Consider the following 13,858-nt stretch of genomic DNA (forward strand, 5'->3'; position numbering starts at 1 on the left):
TCTTGATCGGTGTTATTTTCAATTGACTTCATTCCAAGCATTGCGCTCAGATGACAGAATCTCATTAGCTTCAGGTAACATGATTCTTCATCTGTAATAATACTTTCCGTCCCATCCCTAAATGCTTTCCCAAATGACCTCCCCTGCTAATAGCTTGAGGAACTTAAAAGTGCAAAAATAAGCCTCATTTGCCAAATTTAGAATCATCTCCTGGTTCTGTGTTTTATCAAAAGGAATGTGATATAGAGTGACACAGTGAATTAATGAGGGTAATTTTCCATGCCACATTACACCAGGCACCACATGGTCTGACTTTATTAGATTATACTTAACTTAAATTTTCCAAATAAGGAAACTACCATAATGTTCACTTTCCATCTCATTAAGATTCCATAACGAAGTCAGCGAACCGCTTCTGTTTCTAAAAATTGACGTTTACCCAACAGTTAAGACTGTGTTATTTGCTTAAAGACAGTATGAGGCAGACACAAATCACAATATATTAATTCATTTCCACAACAAAATCATTAGCAACCAATAAAAACTTATTTTTTTCTTCAAAAAGCAGGCAGCATAAAATACAAACGCCATACAAACCAACATGGAGCTTAAAGCTAAACACACAGCATCATGTAGCTCTAATTAAACCTTTTTGAAAAGAGAATTAAAATGTGCCCACAAAGCAAAAACATGTGTTTCACATATGTCCACCATCAACAAATCTCCCATCTGCTGTTAACGGGTCTTTGCCCCAGGCCTAAATTATCTATAAGACAATCAAATTGCTTTGGTTTTCAGTCAAGCATCTGTGCTTTAGATGTGTAACTAATCTCTTGGGTGTAAGACTACGTGTGGTAAATTCTACTATTGCTGAGTCGGGTTAAGCTTAGGAACTTCAGTCAAAACATTTCAGGAAAGAAATAATTAAAAACAAACATTAATGGTAGGTGGAGCTCAGACTTTGGCATGTAAGCAAATTGCACTTGCTGTAACACTTAAATGAGCCACTTTGCCACTTTAAACAGTTTAGCCTCTTGAATCACTCAGCATGAAATGTCCAATTTTCCAAATGGCCGCTAAATCCTAATCTACTCCTTTACTTAGATCAGATGATTGTGGCTGATTTGACCCTTACCCAAAGTGGAAGCTGAAAAGAAAAACCTGCAGTCCACCTTTAGTTGCTACATTTCTTTACCCTTTCTTCAGTAAATTTAGGCTAAGAAGTACTTTAACTGCAAATGAAAATGGTGATGTATTGGATCAGAGTAAGAACATTCCAGTTACCAACAACTCAACAATAAATACAATCTGTATGCGTAATAAAGCACCTATTACAGTTTAAATAACCTGCATGATATCAGTAAGACATTAAAAATTGTTGACATGTTTTCACTTGTATTTGTTGCGACAACGATTTGTTAAGGTGTGTTCAATATGCAGTATAAGGAACTGGTTTCAAAGTAAGAAGTCACGTGAATCATTTGGTATTTCATGCCAGCCACTTGGCTGTCGTTTTAAAATAAGAAAAAAATAAAATAATCTGACAGCTGTGTTAATTTGTAAAAGTGAAGAGCACTTTCAAAAAAAATCTTTCTTCACAAAATATCTCAGTAGTCTCTGTAACCACTGTCTTAAGCTTATCATCATTATCCAAAGCAGTAGTATTCGTCTGATTCCACCCTGAGTTTTAGTGGCGATTTGCTGAAACCATCGCTTTCAATCACTGTTTCATCCACAAAACAGTCAAGGTCCGTAGGTGAAGGGTTGTCTGGGAGATCTTCTGCAAGAGTGTCCAGGTAACTACCAACAGACAGACCGTCTAGTCCATCACTGTTGCCATCATTCAAGCTGTTGAAGCTGCCTCGCAGGGAACTACCATCCTGACTGTCTGACAGGCTGTACAAGCTGCCTGACAGGCTGCCCTCCTGGCTGGCCACGCCTCCTTTGTCCTCTATCATCCAACGGATGGACTCGATGCCCTCGTTGATTGACATGAGCTGCTGCATCAGCTTCACATCAATGGCTCGCAGGTGTGCCTGTGAGTAAGGGAAAAACATCCATGTCAGATCACTGCTTTTAAGAATGACCAAGCATTTAAATGAGTAGTTACATATTTTGAGAACTACACTTATACATTTTACAGAGAGTTGAGTACCAGACTATGTCTTTGGTAGGAGTAGTAACTTTATGTAGTTTTGTTGTCAGCATGGTGATGCCATGCAATCAGGGGAGACTCCAGGAAGGCACAGTAACCAGGCAAGAAATAGTAAAGCTAAGTGGCTGCTGGCTGTAGCCTTATATCTAACGGACACATAGGACTGTGGTGTCAATCTTTACCAAGATATGTAAATATTCCTTTGACACAGCTAAAACATGATAGTGTGCCCTCATAAGTAGAATGGAAGTCAATATAATACAAAACCAGTACCATTATCATTGCCAGATATTGTTTGCATCAAGGTTCAAAGTTGATTCCTGACCTTGGACACAGCAGATGTGAAAACAATCTATTTTCAAGGTCCGTTTAGTAGCTGTTCTGAGGCTTTTTTGCCCCTGAGCAGCTACTAAAACCAAACCATGCCTGTTTCACCTCTTTTGTTCCTTCACTAATACTGTAACTTTTGTACTTCATGTGTTCACCTTTTACTCTTGTATTTAAACATGGTTTTTATGAAGTGTGGTTCTGTATGTATGGTTTTTTATCTTGTGTGTCTTGCCCTGTGTTCTGTTGCTGCTCTTATTACTACTGTAGCAGAACCAATTGCCCCTCAGGGACAAATAAAGGTCTTGAACTCGACCTCGAACCTTCAAGCACAACGCATGTAATTCATCCAGAGATTATACCTCTGTTTTTAAACCAACATAGACAGGAAGTCCTTGGATTACTCTTGGGAAAAAAATGGAAATTTGAGCATTTGTCATTCCGTGACACTCCACCTCCTGATGAAGATCATGTGAGCAAAATCGAAAGCCGCAGAACGGCTACTAAAATGGTACTTGTGGGAAGCTTTGTTTTTCCCCTTTTCTCTACAATTGTTAGCATTCTTTTGTTCTCTTATGGTCAGAACACTGTGTACCACTTTGTTTAGACTATCAGACTTTCTCGTGAACAAAAACACTAAACTATGTGGAAAAAGGGACTTGTACCGCTTGTGCAACAGCACGGACAGGAAACAGCACTCAGGATTTTGAATTATATGCCTACTAAACACAGTATGGCCATTGATTGAACTCCCTGCCATGACAGCCATGCCATTGATTGAGGGTGGAAGTGAACAGCCTATGGAGTCATTCAAAAGGGACTTCCCTGTGTTGAGCGGGTGACAAACAACCAGTCAGAGGGAAAAATGGTAAAGGGACAGCTGTAACAGCCTGTCACAATCAAAATGCATTGAGGCAGATGAAGGCAGACAGGGCTGGTACAGTGTTCCTGACAGCTGGCTTGATAAAACAGCCTTTCTTTGGAGTGGATTTGCAGCCAGCCCTCATTTAACTCATATTGCTGCCAGTGTATTTGTTTTGGGAGGATAATAAACCAGCCGCTTTATACACACACACGGAGGCTGAGCAGATGGAGTCATATTAGAATTTTAGTCCAAACAGCTATCTTGTGTTAATAAGATGGCACCAGTGGGTCGGTATCTCAAAATGAGTTTAGGAAACACAATTAGTGCTGCATGATTTTATCTGTACTGGGTAGTCATACTGAACCTGAAACAACATGTTTAATTTATCATATGAAACTAATAAAGGGCCGGTCCCATAACTTTTAGAGAACAGCCCCATTCAGAGTTCATTTGCTTTTTAAAAAACAGGCTGTAGATCATTGCAGCCTCTCAAATAAAGTGTGTTGTGCCAGACTTGTGCTCACCAAAACAGAGCAGTCTGATTGGATTAGTGATTGAGCTGTTCGTGGAACTACACAAACAGAGAAGCCCAAGATGGCCCGAATATGACATGAGGATACTTGACAAAAGACAACACTAATGGAATTATACTTGTTCTTTTTTTCCCTTTAGGAAATTTTTTGTTTTCATATTAGTACAATGTAATGGCTTTATAATGGTGGGTGAATTTGACAAGGGTGTCTACAACAGAAGCCAAACAAGGTAAAGATTGTTCCCATTACATGTGCCAGTTACAGGTCTCATTTGCTGTGTCACATTTGTATGCTAACAAGCTAATCAATACAAAGTCTCTGGTGATGGGTCAGTCTGCTGGCCATGATCAACCGCAAAACTCGGTCAACTTGACCATCTGCTCAGGAATCCTAATACCTTTCCTTACCACGCTCTAATTGGGGAGGGGGGATTGTCACTAGGGGTCATACAAGGCTTTAACAGGCATTAAAAAAAACCCTTTTAATGTCATATAAAACTATCACAAGGCAACTCCACACAGGCGCAGAGCTGTTTGAATCACAGTAGGGGGGGGGGGGCGCACTCCCTGAGGTGAGGAGGGTTCACCTACAAAGCTCTCTTCTGACTGTAGTGAGCAGGTGTGAATGGCTCTCACATACTCTACTGACCGGCTTCAAGGCACTTTCTAGGACAATGAGACACAACAGGCACATTTACAACAACCACATGTTGATACGTTGACCTGTTTTGCATGTTAGTGTAGGCATTTCCTGTAGGCTACTGCCAAGTATGCAACGCTAAAGAAAGCAGATAGGCTATCAAATGCAGCTCAACCTGACATTAAACTATGCCAAACGCAGACGTATTTGAGGGTTGTTTAATTCAAAAGTGTATTGTTAAACAAGCTGCTTAGACATGCGCAGTTAAAATAAATTATTAACTTTTAATTAGAAAGGCTGGAACATATAGGCTAGGCTATATGTCGCATATACCGTAATATGGTTTACTTACACTAGCTTAGATGAATGGCACTTTGACAACTCTTTCCTAGACTGCCTATTCAGTTGAAAATAATACAAAAAAGACACTTACCATTTCTTGTTTCAGGAATAGCATTTTGCCTTCCAGTCTTTTCAAGTCAGCAGAACTGGCACGAAGTTTGCCATTCACTACATGAGGCGCTGCCGCCGCCGCTTTTTCGTGCCTGTCGGGATGTTTTCCTCCAACAAGGGAGCGGATGAGACTATCTGGCACTTTTCGACCCAACTTTGTCTCTATATCCTTCAACTCGGGCGATAAGTTGCTATCCTCGTCCATGGCGACGGGCTGTCAGCAGAGATGATATGTATGTTTTGAAGCAGGCGGCGGGGTTAATTACAGAGCTGTGACCTCGGAGATATTTCCCAGTGATTCGATGTGCGCGAGCTGTATCCAGACAGGAGTTGTTATAAAGTAGCAGCACACGTCGACTCTTCACAACTTTATACAACCAGCTCACAGAATGAACAACAGAACCACAAACACTTTAACCGCTGCTACACTAACAGACCTCCCATTGAAGCTTCTGACCAGTAGTGAGACAGTTTAATGACAACGTGCTCTCCATAGACACTCCCACAAGGGGAGCCTCCTCTGTAACCAGATACCAGACAGGTGAGGTGACGCCGGGCTGATGTGGGAAAAAAAAAACTTGCCTGTACAGTCAGGAACATCATTTTCAGGATAGACTCAAAATACCCCCATGATGTAGAATATTCTTCATGTATACTACAACAGGCTGTTTTATCAGGTTTGTGTGTGTTTAGACATAATGGATAATAAGGGACAATTGCAAGTGTCAGTACATGACAATGTTGCAGTTTGATGATTAAATAAATATATGTCTACGTTTAATCACATAGATGTCAGTGCATAGTAGACATGTGGTGTCAGTGTGAAGTCGAGGAGACCAGTGTGTGGACAACAGAACATTTAATCAATTAAATAATTTGGCAAGCAGATCGAACAACATTTTTGGAACACTTAAAAAAGTAAAAAAAACAGAAAAAAGAAGTAATGACCATTTCACATTAGTTTAGTTCTTAAAGGGAGATTTTTAAAGAATACACAGATCTGTTAGATCTCAGGATTACAACCTGTTGACACTGGACGGACTGTGGTTGCACATCTTCCTAATTGCCACCCCTGTTGTTTTTATTTTTATTTCTCTGAATTTCCCACTAATTTACAACTCAACATTTTAGATTATGGGCATTCATTAATCTAAACACACAATAAAAAACAAAAAAATAAAGGCATATTTAAGATTAAAATATTGCACCCCCTTGTGGGCGTTAAGGCTGTATTACATGGGCAGTGTATTTTATAGCTGTTCAATTATAGAAGAAAAAACAGACATTGATGGAGCCTATAAAAAAGGTAGAATTGGTAAATTGTAAGTTTATGTTTAACCTGATTTGCATCTGTTACCTTATTTTACTTTATATGTACTCATAAAGTTACATAACATCATGAATCACTTGTCAGAACCTGGATTCTTTATATTTAATCACCTCTGAAGTGAATCATCAACTATTCAAGTACATATGGCCTTAGATAACTTGCTGACACTGGCACAAACGACTCAGTCAGGAATCAGGATTCAGCACCACCTGGTGGCATCACCATCACACCAACAATTGGTCTGTTCATGTTCAGTTTGTTGGAACACATTTTCCATTACAAAATGTTCCTGAAAACTAAAAATTGTGAAGATATGACCCTGACAATCTTTGCAAAGCTGCACCATTAAAGGCTACTGCATATATTTTTACATGTATGTTACAAAAATGAATACTTAGTGTTTTATGTTTTATGTTCATTGGGTCAATTGATCAGTAAATGTTTCATGTCTGTATTATTTGTTAAGAAAAACAAACTACACCACCCTTTGACACAGGGACATAAAAGCACTCAAATGACTACTTTCTATCACCTTGTAGCATTCAATGATCTACACATTTTCTCTAGTGAGAACAGATTCAATCTTTACCAAATTGCATAGCTGTAGTCACATTAAAAGTAGAGAGAAGCAGCACATTGGTGAGGCTGAATGTTTGAATGGTGATTTTAGACTACAGATTGGCTTTTCTCATCGTCGTAGCGCTGGTACTGATCACTGAGCAGAGGCTGGTGGCCCTCCATCTTGTACGACCTGGCCCGCACGGCACATGTGGTGGCAGCGAAAATGACTGCAACGATCACAAGCGCAGCCACTATTGCCATGGTGATGATTTCAGTCAGAGTGAAAGCTTGACCTAGAAATGGAAAAGTGGATGATTACTACCCTTGTCATCGATGTTTTTAATTAAAGGTTATGTTAGAGGACAGCAAAAAATGTACTAGAAGTAATTCAGAATGTATACCTGGCCATTCAGCTTCATAAGAATAACCAAGATTTTCAGGGGCAACCACAAACATCTCAGCGTTATTAACCGGGGGCCAGAAAGGTACCATGTTGTAGCCTCTGTTATGACCAATAGGGGCGTTTTCGTCCGGGTACACAGCTGAACCTGTCAAGAAATATTGGATGTAAAAGCAAATCATGCAAACACTAAAGCAGTAAAATAAATGCAGGTATTATATTGTGAACAACTACAACAAGATTTTGTTGCTAAAAGACCTGGAGCGTGTCTCCTCAACCATTCATCAAAAATGGCATCAGTATAGGTGTGGAGGAGGACGAAGATGGGGTCGTTAGGCGAGAGGTGGGTCTGTCCTCCAGTCCCGTTCAAGAACAGGTGGGCCAGGTTGTGGAGGCTCCTCACCACAGGGTCATAGTTCCCCTGGGGGGCGCTATAACCTAATGGAAACAATACATAAAGGCTTAAGAAAATGTCAAATGACATACAGAAAGTTATACCTTTGTAGTTTTAGACCAATACATTTTACTGGTATATGAGTTGGAACATGACTGGTATAAAAAGTGAGACGTCGCCAAAAATAAACACTTTACCTTCAATTGTGTTTCTGAAGCTTTCAGAAGAGGTGGAGTAGTAGGGTGGTGTGTCGAAAGTGTTAACCTGCAGACAGTCTGCCACATCCTGAGGCTCAGGGAGACGTTGGACCATTGGCCTGTTGACATTTCCTGCTGGGTTCCTTCTGATGGGAGCGGTTTCAGTGTCTGAAAAGAGACAAGGAAGGTAACTCATTAACAACAACCAGATAACATACTGCAAAGCAATTTCTCTGCACTTAAAGAATAAAGAGGATCCTTGTGACTTTTTTCTGTGTTGAGGAACAATAGTATTACTGTTGCAGATGGTTCCCAGGGTGTCATAGTCTTCTACACTCTCACAGACAACTCTCCACTGGGCAAAGATAGAGTTGGGGCTCAGGGAATTCATGTCAAAGTTGCTCCTGGCTCCCATCAGGTCATCTGTACAGATGTCACATGTGCTTCCACCAATGGCAAAGTTCCAGTAGGGCAGGGCGAAGGAGGGGTCTTGGAGCATGTCCTGGTTGTTTGATATAAAAAAGAAAGGATGGCTGAGTTAGTGTTTGTCAATGTGAACACCAATGTTAGAAACCGTACCAGAGCACCATGGTTTCAACCTGCAATGCAAGCAAATAGCACTTTCTGGAATGTACTATAGGACATTTGCAATGAATGAATATTGGCTCTTTAAAAGTCCTTGTGAAATCAATTTTAGGGTCTGTAATCACTTTATATCTGATGTAAAATATCTCAGTATGAAAAACATTGAAAATGTGTGTGCAACCAGGGGCAGAATGGATTTAGAAATATTGCAACTTACTGGGAAACACTAAACTTTATTTTTCAGAAGGACATACACTACATATTGGGCCAAAAAATTATTTATTAAGTTACTTGTCAAGCACAAAGGTACTTGAGAAGACAGTGTACAGTTATGAATCACATTGTAATTTACATCTGTTTCAGTTTTTTCCTTTGAAAAATTCTTAGGAAGTGAAGATCTAGCCATAAACAAACATTAACAAGCTGAGCTGTTTAGCCTTACTCCAGATATTTTTCCTCACCAATTTATTAGCAAAAATAATCTGCTGCTATTGAACACATCTAATTTATCAGGCACAATTACTTGAGACAACTCCTAGTCATCTTGGTTGATAATCCTGACTTGGAAAACTGTGGCCATCCGTGTTTAATAGAACAGAAAACAGAGTGACTAATTAGGGAAAACTAGTGAAGCATAAACTTGCTCAGGAATAGTTTCTCGGCAGGAGCCCAATTAGCTATCAGTGAATTCAACAGGGTCCCGTGCCTGTGCCTGCAAGTGTGTATTTAGAAGAAAACCCGTGTAACTGTGAACCACTAGATATATCTAGTCATTTATTCTGCTCGGTGCTGTTGTCGTTTCCTGCATGCCATCTATTGTGTGCTGATCAAATCGAATCTCCGCCTATAAAACGCTTCAAATCACATTTTGCACGGTGGTCGCCTATTAAGGCATGAAATTGGGTCGTCAATTACGATTTGCTCGCCAATACAGTTGTGGTGAAACGCATTGCCTAAAGTAAACAAGCAGGGGAGCTGACAACTGGGTTGAAGTGGAGTATTAACCGGTGATATATTGGTAAATTAAGGGTGGCGATTTACCTTCACAACGACTATTGTTTATGCGCTATTACTCTAAATTGTCACCTCTTTATACGGTATCTCACCTGCATGTCTCGCTCCAGCTGCAGCAGGTGGTATCTGTGCCAAGTGACGAAACCGGGCCCCTCATGTGAGAAGTCCACTCCTCCAAAACTGGCCTGTCCCGCACCCAGGAAAGTTTTGCTGACAGAGTAATAATGCGTCCACACGAAGTAATTGTAGACGGTGATGTTTTCGAACTGCATGGTGTTCCCGTCGGGCCCGAAGACCTCCGCATGGCGGCGGGTGGCTATCACCAGGTCGGGGTGCACCGTGCGCTTGGCCTGGTCCAGCGCGTTCACAAAGGCACGCTTCTCATCCGAGCTGAGCCGCATCACGTTTCTTCTTACTGGAGGATTAGTGGAGAAAAAAAGTAGATTAACTCAATCAGTCATGTGTTAATTGGGAATCCGTTTTTAATGACTGAGAAAAAACGAGTACAGAAAATATGCGGAACAGGCAGATTTTTTGACCGTTTTCTACATTTCATCTTGTTATCAAATGTCTTATCTATGTCGTTGAGGGCCAATTTCATTTTGGAATTGGTTTCATGTGACTCTAATCTGAGTTCATTTTGCTAAAATAATCTGTCTGTCAGGTAGATATAGATAGACCAACACTAAACGGGCCATTATGCGTTCTTCTGGGTCGGCAGGGTGTCATAAAGGATTGCTAAAGTGCCACTGGGCGATGGCATTAAATCCCTAAAAACTCAGATCTGCTAGCTGACTGTTTAATCTCATATTAGGGGTTTGAATCAATAATCTATGACATTATTATTAAAATATATCCCCAGACTCCCAGGAGGATGCGCACTTACCAACAGAAACACTCTGGTCACAGTTGGCCCCGGTCAATCCGTGTCTACAGCGGCCGCAGTTATAACCACTGAAGTTTCCATTACACTGACATGTGCGGTTGAAGAAACGGATTGGCCATCGTTCCCGGTCGTCCCGTCCGTCGTGCGGGTACTGAGGGCCGTGCGGGCGCGCATCCGCAGTGATGGACACGCACTGTCCGCGCCCCGTGCTGGAACCACACGGGTCGTTGTTCAGGCCAAAGGGTGACGGACAGCACTGTCCACTACTGAGTCCCTCGGGTGTCACACACTCTCTGGGGAACTGAGCGTTCACGACCGCGGCGCCCAAAAGCACCAAAAAGCAGCTCTGCCACATTATCCAAAACGATTGTCAAATTTTACGCACGAGATTGAGACTCAGTTTTTACCGACTGGATATTTTACCTGCAATTATTCACTTAAACAAAGTTGTTAGTCCAAGTGAACGAGCATCACTTAAACACACCAGGAATTACTTTTTCTGTCAATTGAATGTGTGTACAAAACGCCCCTTCCCATATACCCAGGCCCCTGCTTCTATTTCCCCAAACAAGTGAACCGCCGATCTTAAATACCGGATTAGCGCATGACTACCCGGATTTTCTGACTCCCGCGTGATCCCATCACATAACATCATATTTCCTACTGGGGATGGAGGGATGGAGGGAAAGAAAGGTAGTGTGATCCGGTCATGCACAGTATTACTCTTCGAAAAGCCCTCTGGACTTCTGCAGTGGGCTGAATAAATCCAACATTTGAAAAAAATGTATAATACAAAATTACAGAATTGTTTCAGTTTAAGCCACAAATTATGATGAATGAGTAAGCCTACAGAACTTTAATGCGTGCACGTAGACTGCAACGCCTTAATGAGCACTGTATGAAAATTAATTTGCTATGGAGTAATAGTCTTTTATAAATGTCGCCCCTGGCACACATGTTTATGAAAAAAAATCAACTTGGTGCAGCAAAAAGGCTCAGTAATATATTGGTCTTGGGAATATTATCTGCTTTTGCACTTGTAAACTCTCACTTTTATTCATTACTTAAACTCTAATAGCACCAAATTGTCCAAAGTGTTATTTTGAATATCCTGGCTGTCCCTGTGTAATTAAGACATTTCTCCCACTGCACAAAATGCCAGAATCTAATCTTGAGTAAGCACTCCCCCAACACACACACACACACACACACACACACACACACACACACACACACACACACACACACACACACACACACACACACACACACACACACACACACACACACACACACACACACACACCAGAGGTTCATGTGTTTGTTAAAGTGATCATATTTCAGGTCATTTGACTTCTCAGGAAGCCCTCTCTCTCTCTAGGCTGCTCGTGCTGCCATGAGCATGTGAGACACAGAGGCATCAAAGGTATTTATTCAAGAGGTCTTTTAGGAATGCAGATTGTTTTCCATGATTTTTGTTTGCTCTAATTTATTATTCCATGTGCAATAAACATGATTAATTCATACAGTTGTATTTTTGCATGCTTAAACAGTCTTGGACTTTCTCTTTTTAAAATTTTTATAAAAAAAAATCACATACTATTTGTGCCAATGTAACATTGTGTAACTGTGCCATTGTCTTTTGTTCCTTTACATCTAATTTGCATCAAAGGAAGTTTGTGGGACAATAAAGATCATATCTGAATTTTGGAAATTTTGATTCCTGGAGGCGTCCCACTGTGTATCTACACTCACATTTCTAGATAGAAATAACAATGAATTTGAGTCATTTTGAGTCTGCTTAAGATGGTGAAAAAGCTGGTGAAATCCTGTTTATCATATTAAGAAATGTCAAAGACTGAGAATGATGTGTAGTTATTACATAATCAAACAATCAAAACCACTCACTTTAAATGGGCATTCCAGATATTGAGTATTGCACTATTCCGAAGTTAGGAGACAGATTTTAAATAATATAAATGATACAAATAAGTATATCCTGCTTTTTAGCAGCTCCAAAAACTGCAAATCCTACACTTCCCATGATACAACTCAACAGTGTCATATCTTATAAATCTTCACATCATATGAGAGGGATGGCAGAGATTAAAGATGATAAAGTTGGGAACTTGTGACTCATGATAACTCAAGATGGTAGTGTTGTTGTACTGACAATAAACATCATATTAGAAAAAATTGGGTTGAGTTACTGAAAAACAGGCTTTGGCTGGTGTGAGGTGTTCGTGTTTGTTTGGTTTTCAGACATATCCATATTATTAAGCTCCGGATGGGATATATCACAGCTTTCAGAGAAATCCCTTTTCGAGTCACTTATGACATGGAGGTTGATGTGATGACATCATCAGGATTACTTTCTCAAGTCTTGACGAAGCGGCCATAAGTTGCTGAGTTGTACTCTTTATGATTAATATATTTGTGTGTAAAATTTAAAAAGGGTATCATCTGTATCTAGTCTAAATAAGACTTCACAAGATGCTAATTCGGCGTGATAAATTTCAGGTGAAAGTGGTGTCAGCATGTATAAAAAAGTGTTTAATTATTGTGACTTATAGCACTGTGAACAAACTTACCACTGCTCCTCTGCTTTCTTACTTACCTGTTTTATGAACTGCCTGTGCAGCATTCATTTGAATTCTGCCTCCTATCGCCCCTCCAGCGTGTGCACTGTTTGTTTACTTGTCTCACGGTTCAGCTGCTGACAGAGAAGGGGCTGAAAACAAAAACCTTTGATTAGTTTAACCACAATCCTACTGACTGGGGTCCCCGCAGACCCCAGAGGTATACTTTTTGTCACATCTCACAGGTGCTTTATTCTATCATTCCAATTTTTCATGACTTTGTTAATCAATTTGTTCCTAATTACTTCATATCATTGTTTTCTGTTTATGTGGTAATTAGTGCTTTAAAAAAAAACCCAAACAAACAAGGTATTGGGGACCTGGGGGACCTCAGTCAAAAGCACCCAGTTCCACCTATGCAGTTTTAATGGATGCAACTATTTACAGCATCAAGTTCTTTTTAATAACCACAATCAGTGTTTTTAAAAAAATTACATTAATTGCATAACTAACAATGTTTTGAAAAGAAATAAGTTAACATTTTCCTATGATGGTTGTTTTTTTTTTTTTTTTTTTTTTTTTTTTACAGTAGTTTATTCTTTGGGTGCCTACGGACCCCAGTCAGTGGTTCATGTATGTTAAATATGTTGGTAAGATGAGGGTTAAAATAGCTGGTTATTTCGGTATGCTGCTAGCAAAACCTCACAGCATTTTTGTGATAGGGAAAAAAATGATTGGTTGATGTTGTTGACAAAACCTACAGTGATAACCCCAAGGAGTTGGAATCTAGGGCAGGATCCGCGAAGCAGGTTCTTTCTTAAGCATCCAAAGCTTAACACATTCTTTCCATAATTCACTGCAAATTTTTTTAACTAGGTTGCAGATAGGGCACTGGATGTACTTCACACTATCGTTGTTTGGTTGAATTCATTCTTAGATA

General features: G+C 40.1%; 2 protein-coding genes across 2 annotated transcripts; both read right to left on the reverse strand.

Annotated features, from left to right (window-relative positions):
* Positions 1-492: 492 nt before the first annotated feature.
* LOC134005772 (leucine rich adaptor protein 1-like) lies at positions 493-5,416 on the reverse strand. Its single transcript, XM_062444762.1, has 2 exons — positions 4,953-5,416; positions 493-2,036 (listed from the first exon to the last, which is right to left on the reverse strand). The coding sequence occupies exons 1-2, from the start codon at positions 5,175-5,177 to the stop codon at positions 1,647-1,649; spliced, it is 615 nt and encodes a 204-aa protein (XP_062300746.1). The 5' UTR covers positions 5,178-5,416; the 3' UTR covers positions 493-1,646.
* A 1,552-nt stretch (positions 5,417-6,968) lies between these two features.
* On the reverse strand, positions 6,969-10,694 carry LOC134005768 (5,6-dihydroxyindole-2-carboxylic acid oxidase-like). The gene is made up of 7 exons (XM_062444758.1): positions 10,340-10,694; positions 9,546-9,868; positions 8,152-8,356; positions 7,855-8,022; positions 7,522-7,701; positions 7,265-7,411; positions 6,969-7,156 (listed from the first exon to the last, which is right to left on the reverse strand). Exons 1-7 carry the CDS (start codon positions 10,692-10,694, stop codon positions 6,969-6,971), a joined length of 1,566 nt encoding a protein of 521 aa, XP_062300742.1.
* Positions 10,695-13,858: the final 3,164 nt, after the last annotated feature.

The sequence above is a fragment of the Scomber scombrus genome, chromosome 23 (genome assembly GCF_963691925.1).
Source record: "Scomber scombrus chromosome 23, fScoSco1.1, whole genome shotgun sequence".
NCBI lineage: Eukaryota > Metazoa > Chordata > Actinopteri > Scombriformes > Scombridae > Scomber > Scomber scombrus.